Source organism: Haematobia irritans, chromosome 5 (assembly GCF_050003625.1).
Source record: "Haematobia irritans isolate KBUSLIRL chromosome 5, ASM5000362v1, whole genome shotgun sequence".
In the NCBI taxonomy this organism is placed as follows: domain Eukaryota; kingdom Metazoa; phylum Arthropoda; class Insecta; order Diptera; family Muscidae; genus Haematobia; species Haematobia irritans.
This window is the reverse complement of record NC_134401.1, coordinates 3,799,070-3,811,244: the sequence shown is the minus strand read 5'-3', so window position 1 is coordinate 3,811,244 and position 12,175 is coordinate 3,799,070. Positions and strand designations below refer to the sequence as shown.

The 12,175-nt window shown below is 33.7% G+C and overlaps 1 protein-coding gene across 2 annotated transcripts; it reads left to right on the top strand.

Moving 5' to 3' along the window:
* The first annotated feature begins 2,719 nt into the window (after positions 1-2,719).
* tapas (tudor domain-containing protein 7 tapas) lies at positions 2,720-12,175 on the top strand. Of its 2 annotated transcripts, XM_075313934.1 has the most exons (12): positions 2,720-2,908; positions 3,046-3,084; positions 5,430-5,664; positions 6,112-6,960; positions 7,026-7,521; positions 7,586-8,340; positions 8,399-8,773; positions 8,850-8,965; positions 9,029-9,329; positions 9,426-9,574; positions 11,116-11,264; positions 11,361-12,175. In XM_075313934.1, the coding sequence occupies exons 3-12, from the start codon at positions 5,434-5,436 to the stop codon at positions 11,585-11,587; spliced, it is 3,648 nt and encodes a 1,215-aa protein (XP_075170049.1). In that variant the 5' UTR covers positions 2,720-2,908; positions 3,046-3,084; positions 5,430-5,433; the 3' UTR covers positions 11,588-12,175. The 2 variants fall into 2 exon arrangements, with proteins under 2 accessions (XP_075170049.1, XP_075170050.1); XM_075313935.1 differs by lacking the exons at positions 2,720-2,908; positions 3,046-3,084 and having other exon boundaries at positions 5,402-5,664.

The window sequence follows — 12,175 nt, the reverse complement described above, 5'->3', positions numbered from 1 at the left end:
CCAAACATACAGTAACGTGTTTTGCTTTTTTTCTCCCTTAAAAAATACTGTTTGCATGGTCTTGTGCACATTTTTATGGGCTTCTACAGCTAAATTTTCTATTAGAATCATATGATTATGTGCCTCCATGGAGAAAAAGTCTTCAAATTATACCCTTAAAAAAAGTCAATAAATATTTAACAAAATGTTCATGATTTTAATTATTTTTAACAACGACGAAATAAGAAAAACGTTCTAAAAAACTAATTTCTCACAAAGTAATTCATTATTAATTAAAAATATCAAGGCTTCTAAATTTTTATCAGATAAGGTGGGTATTAAGTTCGAGTTTAGCCGCTAAAATCGTCATTTTTCACTAAAGTGAAAACTAAATCAGTAAAAAGGCATAAAATTATACATTTTTGTTTAAGATTTCATTATAACTTGATGGGGAATAGCCCAAAGCAAATTTTCACACAGTCAAAATGGATTATAAAAGAAAAGTAATCGTGAAAAATGACGGCTAAACTCGAACTTAATACCCACCTATAAACGCGACCTTTTCATATTGTCGACGGATCTTTTACCATTGCTTTTTATTTTATGTGGCACAAATTCCATTTCATTTTTCAAAGGAGGACCCTAACGTTTAGCTCGATTTTTGATGAAATTGTGCTTTTATATTTATATTGTGAAATTTTTGAAATTTTCAATGACATTCCGAGCTTTTGTATGATTTTCATGGCTGAATTAATTTTATGGTGTTTTACTATGGAAGTCACTGGCAGTGTTATTTTGCTTTTGCATCGAAGCGATGCACGTGACTAATAGTATTGTGCTATCGTATTAAAGTGTAATAAAACGTAAAGAAACACAACCATATGGCATATGGAAGGCAACTTGAAAGGAATGGGTGAATCAGAGAGGAAAGCCAGAGCGCGCATGTCCAAAAATTCACTCTAACTTTCATGAAAATATAATGCAAGGCTCTTGGCAAATATGCTGCTTTATGTGAAAAATCAATAAATATGATATATCTTTTGGCTTGAACCTACCTTTGTGTTCTTTGTAGTCTATTTGTTTTTATATGTTTCAATATAGTTTTTGTTTGAATTTTGGAATAATTATAGTTTGTTGTTCCAATTATAGGAACCGTTATAATAAAACAAAATCAATATTAAACTTTGAACACACATATTTCTTAACAAGTCCATTTTCACTGGATTAATTTTTTTCAATGCGGTTTGCCCGTCTCGTTCTCGCCATCAATTTTTCCGTATATCCGTTTATTACGAAACACTTCTTTTTCGTTAGATAATTCACTCCGAACACGACAATAAAATGAATTAATATGAAATAAAAGTTTTGCGAAAAACACAAAAAAGACAAAAAATATTTATAAAGAGTTTTTATTAATATTTTGAAAATTCAGAATTTTCATCCGTTGGTAGTCTTGTTTTGTTCTTCTGCTGTCAGAGCTCAATTTAAAGTGGATGAATTCTCTGGATTTTAGTATTTAACAAAGACAACACGTCCGCCTGACAACGGCGTCGGTCGTGTCTTCGGTGGTTGAAAGAAGGAAACTAATGAATCATTTCTCCAAATGAAATGCATGGCATAGGGAAAAACTAAGGCAATGATACTATATTCCTCTCCATAAGTTTCAGAGAGGGATAGAAGAGATTAACAACATATTGTGAAATACGGTGGTAACGCATCCCAATGCTAATGTCCATTATAATTAAAATCCGAACAATCGTCGTATACGGATTTTGATCTTGTTCACATAGCTCCTCACCTAATCGAAAATTTAAAAATATATACAATCCTAAATCGAGAGACTAATTATATTATAAACCTCTTTCTCAGGACCAAGAACCCACGATCATCTGGTTTTGTGAATCACTTGTATTGAATATAAAGTACCATGGTATCAAAACGAGTGGGATTTTTGTACTAACGTAAACCACCATGAAGTTTTTTGCATTTCCAGTCTCACTGTCATTTTCATGTAGCTACTTTAACTGCCAGTTAACAGAAATTAAATTGAAAATATCTTCTCTCCGGTTAAATTTAAGTGGAACATTTTCAGCAGTTAAATTCCTGTCATATAAAATATATAGGCAAGATGACAGATATGTCCATAGTACGGTTTAAAATTTCATTAGCAAACACAGCACTAACGGATCTTCAGTCGAAAAATGTTTTTTCATAAGTGGATTATTTCCTCTCAGTAATACTTGCGACATTTCTCTAAGTGGTCTCACACATTCGCTATAAAAAGGAGGTTCGTTCCTTCTCTATTGTAACCCGTACTTGGTTTATGGCCGAATAAAAAGAATATTGGAAGTTTATTCCTTAATTACTACTTTATTTTAAGAAAGAGTTGTACATTAAAAGACGGCTTTTTTATCGAAGGGCAAAATGGAGATCAAAATGACAATAAAAAAATGGAATAAGTAAAGATCATTACACAACAACAACTATTGGCATTTGTTTACATTTGAATATTAGAAAGGTTCAGGTTTCCACATCAGTCAGAAATAAAACATTCTCCTTTAGCTAACTATAGTTTAAAATAACGGAATGCCACCTAACCTTCTTAATGAAGACTGCCATCTATGGTCTTCATTTGTTCTCTCAATAAAAGAGAAATATCTGAAGTGATTTTTCTTTGCTTTGCTGTACATTTCTTATTAGAAATGATAGGGTCGACGGTGGAACGCTTTTGAATTTGGAGTTCAGTCGCATATAACCGTATAACGAAGGTGGAATTGTGTGGATTTCGTGAATTTTTGCTGTGGTTTAGAAAGTGGCTTATAATAGTAAAAAGTTTATTCGAAATTGGGATTCGCCCGGAAGTATTTCTTCGTTTGATTGTCCTGTGCAAACATTGCAAATAATCAACATTTTGAAAGTTGCAAATTGGGTGAGTTTTTTTTTTGTTGGGGAAAGTGGGTACGGAATGTGGTGGTGCATACATACATACTAAAAACAAACATTCATACCTACGTTGCATTATTCCCGTACATGTTAATGACCAACAATTTCCGTTTGTATTTTTAGGGAAAAAGGGCGTAAAGATCGGAAGGCAACGGTATCAACGTGAGTATAAATAATTGAAATTCAAACAATTGGCCATATACATCTTAAAATTAAATGTATTGTTTTTGGCATGAACGTAACATATGGATTTCTACATCGATTTCATGTTATCGAATAAAATCGATAAATGAATGCTTACAATAGCTGGGTTCGCTAACTCTATTTTTTTTGATATATCATTAAATGTGATATCTACGCACTATTAAGAAGTCACACTAAAAACGTCGAATTTTTGGCATTTGAAATTTGCTTTGGTATGAAAATGAGATTCGCAAAGCGAGATTTGGAGCATAGGGTGAATGTGGTATATGCGAGAAAATAGACTATATAACTGTTGGAAAGAAAAAAAATAAAATAAAAATATTTTCTAGCTTTTACAATGTTACTCAAAGGATTTTTAAGAACCAAAAATAATTGTATGCTTCTAAATGTGATCACCAATGTTTCAATATGAAAAGCAGTTATAAGCATTTGCGATTTTTTGCATTAGAAAAAGAGGTATATAACACTATGTCACACTCCATTTTGGGCTCAACTGTAACAATAATTAAAAAAATATTTTCAAAGTAACAGGTTGGCTGATAAGTCCCCGGTCTAACGAAGAAAAACACATTTGTTTGTCAAAATTCGTTTTTATTATTCAACATAGTTCCCTTCAAGGGCGATACAACGATTATAACGACCTTCCAATTTTTTGATACCATTTTGGTAGTAATCCTTCGGTTTTGCCTCAAAATAGGCCTCAGTTTCGGCGAGCATACTTTTGAGGTCTGAGAACAAGAAAAAGTCGCTGGGGCCAGATCTGGAGAATACGGTGGGTTGCCATCGTTCTCAATGACTTATGGCACAGTGCGTTGTCTTGGTGGAACAACACTTTTTTCTTCTTCATATGGAGCCGTTTTGCCGCGATTTCGACCTTCAAACGCTTCAATAACGCCATATAATAGTCACTGTTGATGGGTTTTCCCTTCTTAAGATAATCGATAAAAATTATTCCATGCGCATCCCAAAAAACAGAGGCCATTACTTTGCCAGCGGACTTTTGAGTCTTTCCACGCTTCGGAGACGGTTCACCGGTCGCTGTCCACTTAGCCGACTGTCGATTGGGCTCAGGAGTGTAGTGGTGGAGCCATGTATCATCCATTGTCACATATCGACGGAAAAACTCGGGTGTATTACGAGTTAACAGCTGCAAACACCGCTCATAATCATCAACACGTTGTTGTTTTTGGTCAAATGTGAGCTCGCGCGGCACCCATTTTGCACAGAGCTTCCGCATATCCAAATATTGATTAATGATATGTCCAACACGTTCCTTTGATATCTTTAAGGCCTCCGCTATCTCGATCAACTTCATTTTACTGTCATTCAAAATCATTTTGTGGATTTTTTTGATGTTTTCGTCGGTAACCACCACTTTCGGGTGTCCACCGCCCTCCGTGCTCATTTCACCTCGCTTGAATTTTGCATACCAATCAATTATTGTTGATTTCCCTGGGGCAGAGACCGGAAACTCATTATCAAGCCAAGTTTTTGCTTCCACCGAATTTTTTTCCCTTCAGAAAACAGTATTTTATCAAAACACGAAATTCCTTTTTTTGATTTTTTCACAATAACAAAAGTTGCTTCACAAAGGACGCTCTATCTCACAAACTATATGATTTACAGACGTCAAATTTCGACATGAATCATCTATGTGTCAGACCGGGGACTTATCAGCCAACCTGTTATCTTTCCCAACCAGATTTGTACTAAAGCGTGTACAGATTTGTATCTTGGCGTTTTCTTTTTAATGACTCTGTTGATCAAGTTCCTTAATCTCCTTTGTCCATAAAGGCTCGAATAATAATTGTAAATTAAAATTTTCAAAGTAATTTTAATATTCCAGATATCCGAAAAAAATGTTGCGACTAGCATCCGCAATTAAAAAAATCTTATCCATTCAGCAGTATAGACGAAAATAGATTTTTTACCATGAATATTGGTTCATATATGGTCCAAAAACTTAACATGTTACATATAGTTCAACAATAAATTTTAAAAAATAAAAAAATATATACACATTGGCTTTAGAGTTGATATGAAGTTACCAAATGTATAAAAATTTATTTTGATGGATAATGTAGGATGGTTTGTATGTTTTGTATTTTAAAAAGCACACAATATGTACTGGTAAAAAATATTAAAAAAAATTGTATATACCTATTAGGTTAATTTTATCCATTGGGGCTAACGATCTCCATTTCATCAAAGCTTGCGGCAACAAATAATAAAATTATTTATCCATGTTTTTTGTACATCAATTCAAACGTGTTTTCCTTTTTTCCATTTTATTTTCCTTTTAGTGCAATGTCTAGCAACTCCCCTGATAAGCTAGAGGAATTGAAGCATATCGCTTCAATAGTTCGTGCTTTAATAACATCCATAAAGCCACCTTGTTATCTAAGAAATATTTTACGCGAATATAACGAAGTCGAAAGCAAACAGCTGCCTTATAAGAGTCTCGGATACAAAACAGCACAAGAACTTTTAGAAGATACTGGCGAATTTATCTTCAATGGAAATCGAGGAGGAGGAGATGTAAGTAAGAAATTTAAAAACGAATTTTCAAGTTACGAGCACGACACTTTCATTAACAAAGGCGAGAGTGCTTCATTCTTTCTATCACGTCTCTTTATTTATATGTACCACATTTTTTTGTGTTTAAATGTTTATCTTTCATCCCCTGTATCCAAACTGAAAATGCAATTGTTTATGCCTTCATTTTCATCTTTCAATTTCTTAATATAAATAGATTTCTAAATATACATACATATGTACGTATTTGTATGTCTTGGGAGGTGGGATTCACTCGTACATATTTCAATGTTAATGTTTATTTTCACATTGGTGGGGATCGTGTGAGGAAGAAAGTGATTATGGTGAACTGTTTTTGTTTTCATTTTAATATGTTCGACCATTTAGTTAATTTATTTTAAAATTTATTTACTATTTCTATCGTTCTTTATGCACAAAAAAAAAACAAAGATAATTATCTCAGCCAAGCCCAGTAGAAAAACTGCTCACATTGCATCTATGGTAAGAGGTCAAAAGACTAGTAAATCATCACGCATAGCTCCTTTAAAAGTTGTGAAACAACCCCCTCGTATGCTTTCGAATCGTACAAACGGTTTTGGTGGTGATCGCAATAACAATAACAACAACAGTAATAACAATCGAAGCATTAATTCCCATCAACAACTGCAACGTCAAAAATCTACTGGAAGCAATAGCCAAAACATGGATTTACGTGATAGACTGAATTCGATAAAAAACCAAAAGAGTCAAACGAACAACGAACAAAGCAAAATTAATTCTAAAAACGTTCAAAATGAACATAAAGGGCAACAAACAGGACCTAGACCCATATTGGGAGCCTCCAAACCGTCTGGGCCAAAGGAAGTTCCAATTAATCAAGATGTGAGGATGATGACATCCCCACCCAAACCTTTACCACAATCGAAGTCGCAGTCGCATTCAACAGCGAGAAAGCCATTGCAGGTAGTTGTTACCACACCTAGACAAATGCCACAAACACAGATAGTCAATCAAAATAATCAACAACAACCACAAATCCCACATTCACGACCAAAGCAAGTCCAACAACAAAATCCATCCTCTAATCCCCCTGCTAGTGGATTAGCTTCTAGGCTTCAACAGAAACAGCAACCGCAAGCATTGAGTCAACCTCAACCAACGGTGGCACAACAGCCCACTATGCCACAATATCAACCGCCAAACGCCAAGGCACCCACAAATGGACTACAAGTAGTAAACCAACTTTCGTCAACAATTCAAAACAGGCTAAAACTCGCGCCGGAATTTACACCTCGAGAGGTAAATAGTGAAAAATCCTACATTTTGTATTCCTACCAAAATTGCTGTTTTATTTTTCTTTGTAGCATAAGCACTCATTTCAGCAGCAGTACAATCCAAAAACTGATGGAGTGTCGGCACTTATTCAGTATTGCCGTTCTAAAAACTATCAGGCACCACATTTCAGTTGCATGAGTGGTAAATTTTCTAGGGGAACTTTCACCTGTTGTGTCCATGTAAATGGTGTAATATTTTCAAGATATCCTCTTGAATATGAATCCGAATACTTGGCAAAGGAAGCATGTGCCATTTGGGCTTTGGAAAAACTAAAAATGCAAGAGAAAAAACGCCCTCAACCATCCTGTACATTCTCGGACACCGAATTGTTGGATAAACTCTACACAGAGTTGTTGAAGCATCCTCATGGAATTTTTGTTAAAAACCTTCCCGAGTGGTTTGAAACAACTTTCGCACAGTCGTTACCAGAGGAATGGTGGAGCTTGATACAAACTTCAAGTTTATTTACTATCGAGACTGGACTTTCCAAAGAAATTATATTCGCTAATAAGGATGCTGATAAAGGTATGTATTGGATACTTGATATTGGAGGATGTAGCCATTAAAATTCCACTTTTCCACATTCCAGATTTTACTCCTCTGGACGATAAAACGAAAGTAATTCAAATTGACCCTATATGTTTACCATGGTCAGAAGATCATTGGTCGATTATCATAACACATTGTTCATCTACTGTCGAGATTTGGGGTCGTCTGTTCGGAGCTGAATATTCTAATCGTTTTGGGGCCTTAATGAACGACATTGATGTTTATATGGCAAGCAAGAAAGAACGACCAGTCTCTATAACTCGCAAAAATATATACCTTGTATGGATTAATGATTCCTGGCATAGAGTGCGTGTAGAAGAACTGGATAAATCGAAAGGTTCTGCATTGTGCTTCTTCATTGATTTCGGAGATGCCGACTGGCTTTTTGTTGATCAGCTAATGATTTGTGAAAGTCATTTTCTTAAGTTACCGGCCCAAGCTGTTCCATTTTGTTTGTATGGTCTAGAAGATTTCGAGGGCAATCCATATGCCCGAAAATGTTTGGATGACCTTTTTGCCTTGAAATCATCAGTGATTGGAAAAATTTTCACAAAAGAGTCTGAATTCTATGATACAAGCTCCAAGTTCCATGGAAAAATACAGGTCGTTCTGTACGATACATCCAAATCAGAAGTGGATATAAATCTAAATCAAGAAATATCCAATATTATTTGTCAGGAATCCTTGGTCCCTGATATCAATCGAACGTCCGTGACGAATATATATGTTACACACATCAACGACAACGGTGATATTTTTGTGCAAGTTAAGAGTCCCGACCTGCTATATATTCAAGTAAGATTTGTTTATAGAAAACGATGTAATAATGTCTAATTCTTTATATATTTCTCAGAACTTATTACAAAAAACTGTAGATACACGTTTCAAAAGAGATCAGCATAGAGTATCATTCGATGATCTAAAACGCTCTACTATGTTTCTTGTATGTGATGATGATGATGTGAATGATGTCAAATGGTATCGTGCCACTTTGGCCGAAGGAAAACACATCAAAAACGATCAAGACAAATTTCTAATGTATTTTGTCGATCAAGGCATTACAAAATCTATCGATATTTCGAAAATATTCCAATTAGAAAAATTGAGCTTAGCTTTAAGTAAATTTCCGAATCAGGCTATAAGAGTGCGTTTGCATAATATTCCTGATATTACAAATAATATTGTGGCCCGTATACGAGGCCTATTGCCAAAAGAATGTGGAGCATTGGTAAGTCCTTACAATTTCTGACATATTTGAATATTTTAAAAGTACTAAATATCGTTTATTCTTCTGTATTGCTAAGACGAAAATGGTTGTGCCCGGGCCTGTGCCACTTGTTACGATACACACTCGGTTGGAAGGTCTTGAAATTTTGGTTACTATTAACGATGTTATACGAAATGAACATGAACTATTAGGGTAAGGAAGGAATGTTTTATGCATACGCTTGAATCCATCACTGTTTATATTTCATCTTTACAGAGATTCCGACCTGTTAGCTGGAGATGGTACATCGGGTGATAATAATGACTCATCGAAATTCAGTTTAGACTTTTCAAAACCCCTACCCAACAATACCAATGCTGTAGGAAATTTGTCTTCACCAACCACACCCACAGTAAATGCATTCATTGATATTACACAACCATTGCTAACGACTGTTCCCGGATCACCGCAGAAAGTGAGCGATTTACCGAAACTGAAGGACTACAGCACAATTCCTCCAATAGGCGGCTATTTTGAAGTTCGCATAACCATGTCTGCAAATCCTTCTAATTTTATTGTAAGTGATAAAAGTTTCAGTGTTTTTTGTGTTGGAAAAACTTGATGAAATTGTTTTTTTTTTATTTTTTTATTTTTTTTATTTTTTATCCAATAGATTCAACCATATAAGGATTATCCAAATTTGGGAACTCTCATGAAGGAATTACAAATTTTTTGTGAGAATAGTGATGAATTCATACCAACTGACATGGTAGAGATTGGAGAAGCCTATGCAGCTAAAAACGCTGATGGTTTCTTTCATAGGTAAGTAAAATGATTAACTATGGGCTATGCTGGGGACTTGTAAGGAATTTGGAAGTTGGCTTATTACTACAATTTTTGATAGATATTCAGTAGGGGAAGAGATAGTGCCAACGCTAGACCGATATCGCGCTAAATCGGCTCATCTATATGGTGATATTACAATGGATGAAAGTTGTGGCTTCTATATGCTTACAATGTGGAATTGTGATATCGACCAGGGGGAATATATACGCAATGTGTTTGTGAATAAACATGAACTCTATATTCCGATCTAAAAGAGGATTGGCAATGTGTCTTTTTAAGCGCACATGAGGTCAATTATGGTCTCTGGTTTTCTATGGAAGAAATGTGATTTAGTCCACCTTGGGTGGTGTGATCAGTCGCAAGGTTTCACACTGAGCACAGAAAAAATTGGCGTTAGGTCACGGTTGCCACAGTTGGTAGAATTCTACCAAAAATGGTAGATTTTTTACTGTTTGGTCGATTGGTAGAATTCGAGATGTTTTGGTAGATTTGGCTAAACATTCCTGTCCAACTAATAGGTACTTCAATTCTCTACAGAAATAAAATTTTGACAAAATTTTCTATAGAAATAAAATTTTAACAAAATCTATAGAAGTAAAATTTTAACAAAATTTTCTATAGAAATAAAATTTTGACAAAATTTTCTATAGAAATAAAATTTTAACAAAATTTGCTATAGAAATAGAATTTTAACAAAATTTTCTATAGGAATAAAATTTTGATAAAATTTTCTATAGAAATACAATTTTGACAAAATTTTCTATAGAAATAGAATTTTGACAAAATTTTCTATAGAAATAAAATTTTGTCAAAATTTTCTATAGAAATAAAATTTTGGCAAAATTTTCTATAGAAATAAAATTTTGATTTCAGCTTAAAACCGTGCGTTGATTAAACTGCATGAGTAGCTTACATAACGGAGGAAAAGTATGTTTGTCAAATTTATTTGTGATTTATGGTATAATTTTCTTCAAATTTTGGTAGATTACTTGTGGCACGTTGGCAACCGTGGTTGGGGTTCCATGCATATTGGAGCAGTCAGTGAAAGTCTTGTATGCCTTTGGGATGTTGGTTAAGTGTCAAGTGGAGCCAGAATTGTTTGATCTTTTGTTAATAGAGGGGGTTAGTACGTTAGCTGTTTTTGTGTTTTTACAAGGTTTCAGCACGATAGCGTTTTTTATGTAATTAGGTGCATTATAAAAGACAAAATTATTGATTCTATTGGAGCAAGAAGGTAACTATTTAGAAATATAATCAGATGTGTTTTTGTTAATATTTTCCAAACCAAATAACTTTAAATGTTTCGTTTTCCTAATTTAGTTTTGAGGGGATGCGGGAATTGTAACTGAAACTACGTTAATGATTGGCAAAGAAGAATTATTTTCAGTACAAATATTGGTTTAAAAAAAATAATTTTCAATTAAAGTTCCATCGTTAGATGGGAGCTAACTTCTTTGTTTCTTTTTTGGGACTTTGATATTTAGTTGCTATAACTTTTAAAAATATTCGATTTTCAGAGTAATTGCTGTTAAAAAATATGGTGACATGATTCACGTACGTTTTTGTGACTTTGGAGACACTGCAACCGTAGATAGCAGTCAGTTAAAAATTTTACCACTGAAGTTCCGTCACTTACCCAAAATGGCCATACAAGCCAAGCTTTATGGTAAGTTTCCATATGACAATGAGCATTGGTAGTGCTTATTTAAATTAATATCATTATATGTTTCCTCTGTTTATCACCCATACCAAAAACAAAAAGGCATTAAAGCTGTCAATGGTGACTGGGCATTAGACGATTGCTTATTCTTCCGAAAACTGACTGTTGGCAAAACATTCGTTTCGGTTATAAAGAATATCAAATATGATCAGGAAAATAAACTATCTTCCCCCATACTTGAGATGGAGCTAATTGATGTCAGCTCTGACGATGATGTATTAGTTCATGAGCTACTGCTCGACGAACAGCGAGCAACTACTGAATGTTAACTAAACCAAACCAAATTCATCAAACAAATATGATGTACGTCCATATTCATGCATACTTTCGATTTACTACGTGTTGATCGCGTAATTAGTAAAAGAATTTTTTTTGGTATTTGTTTTGCAATTTGGAAAATTCTAACGAAATTTCATCACATTCCGAATTAATCAAAATTTCATTTAAATTTTCATTTAATCGATTACAAAAATATTTATATATATGGCTTTTGTTTTTAGATCTGTTTCCCGTTTCTTTTAAATGTTTCCTTTTATAGTGTGTTGTTTTTTTTTATATTTAAACAAGAAAAGGATTCAGAATCTATCGATATTATTACACATATTTAACGCAAACTCATTTTTTACTATAGAAAAGTAATCAAATATATTTCTTATATAACTAACCTATGTATGAATACATAAGTTTCGTAACGAGAAAAAACACAGAGAATTATAGACATGAATAGATACTAATATCAAATGAAAACTTGTACTCTAATTAATACACATTAATATATGCAAAAACAATTATAAATCATATTTCATATAAAAAAAAAAAAAAAAACAAATAATAAAACACAATACTTATAAAGTAAA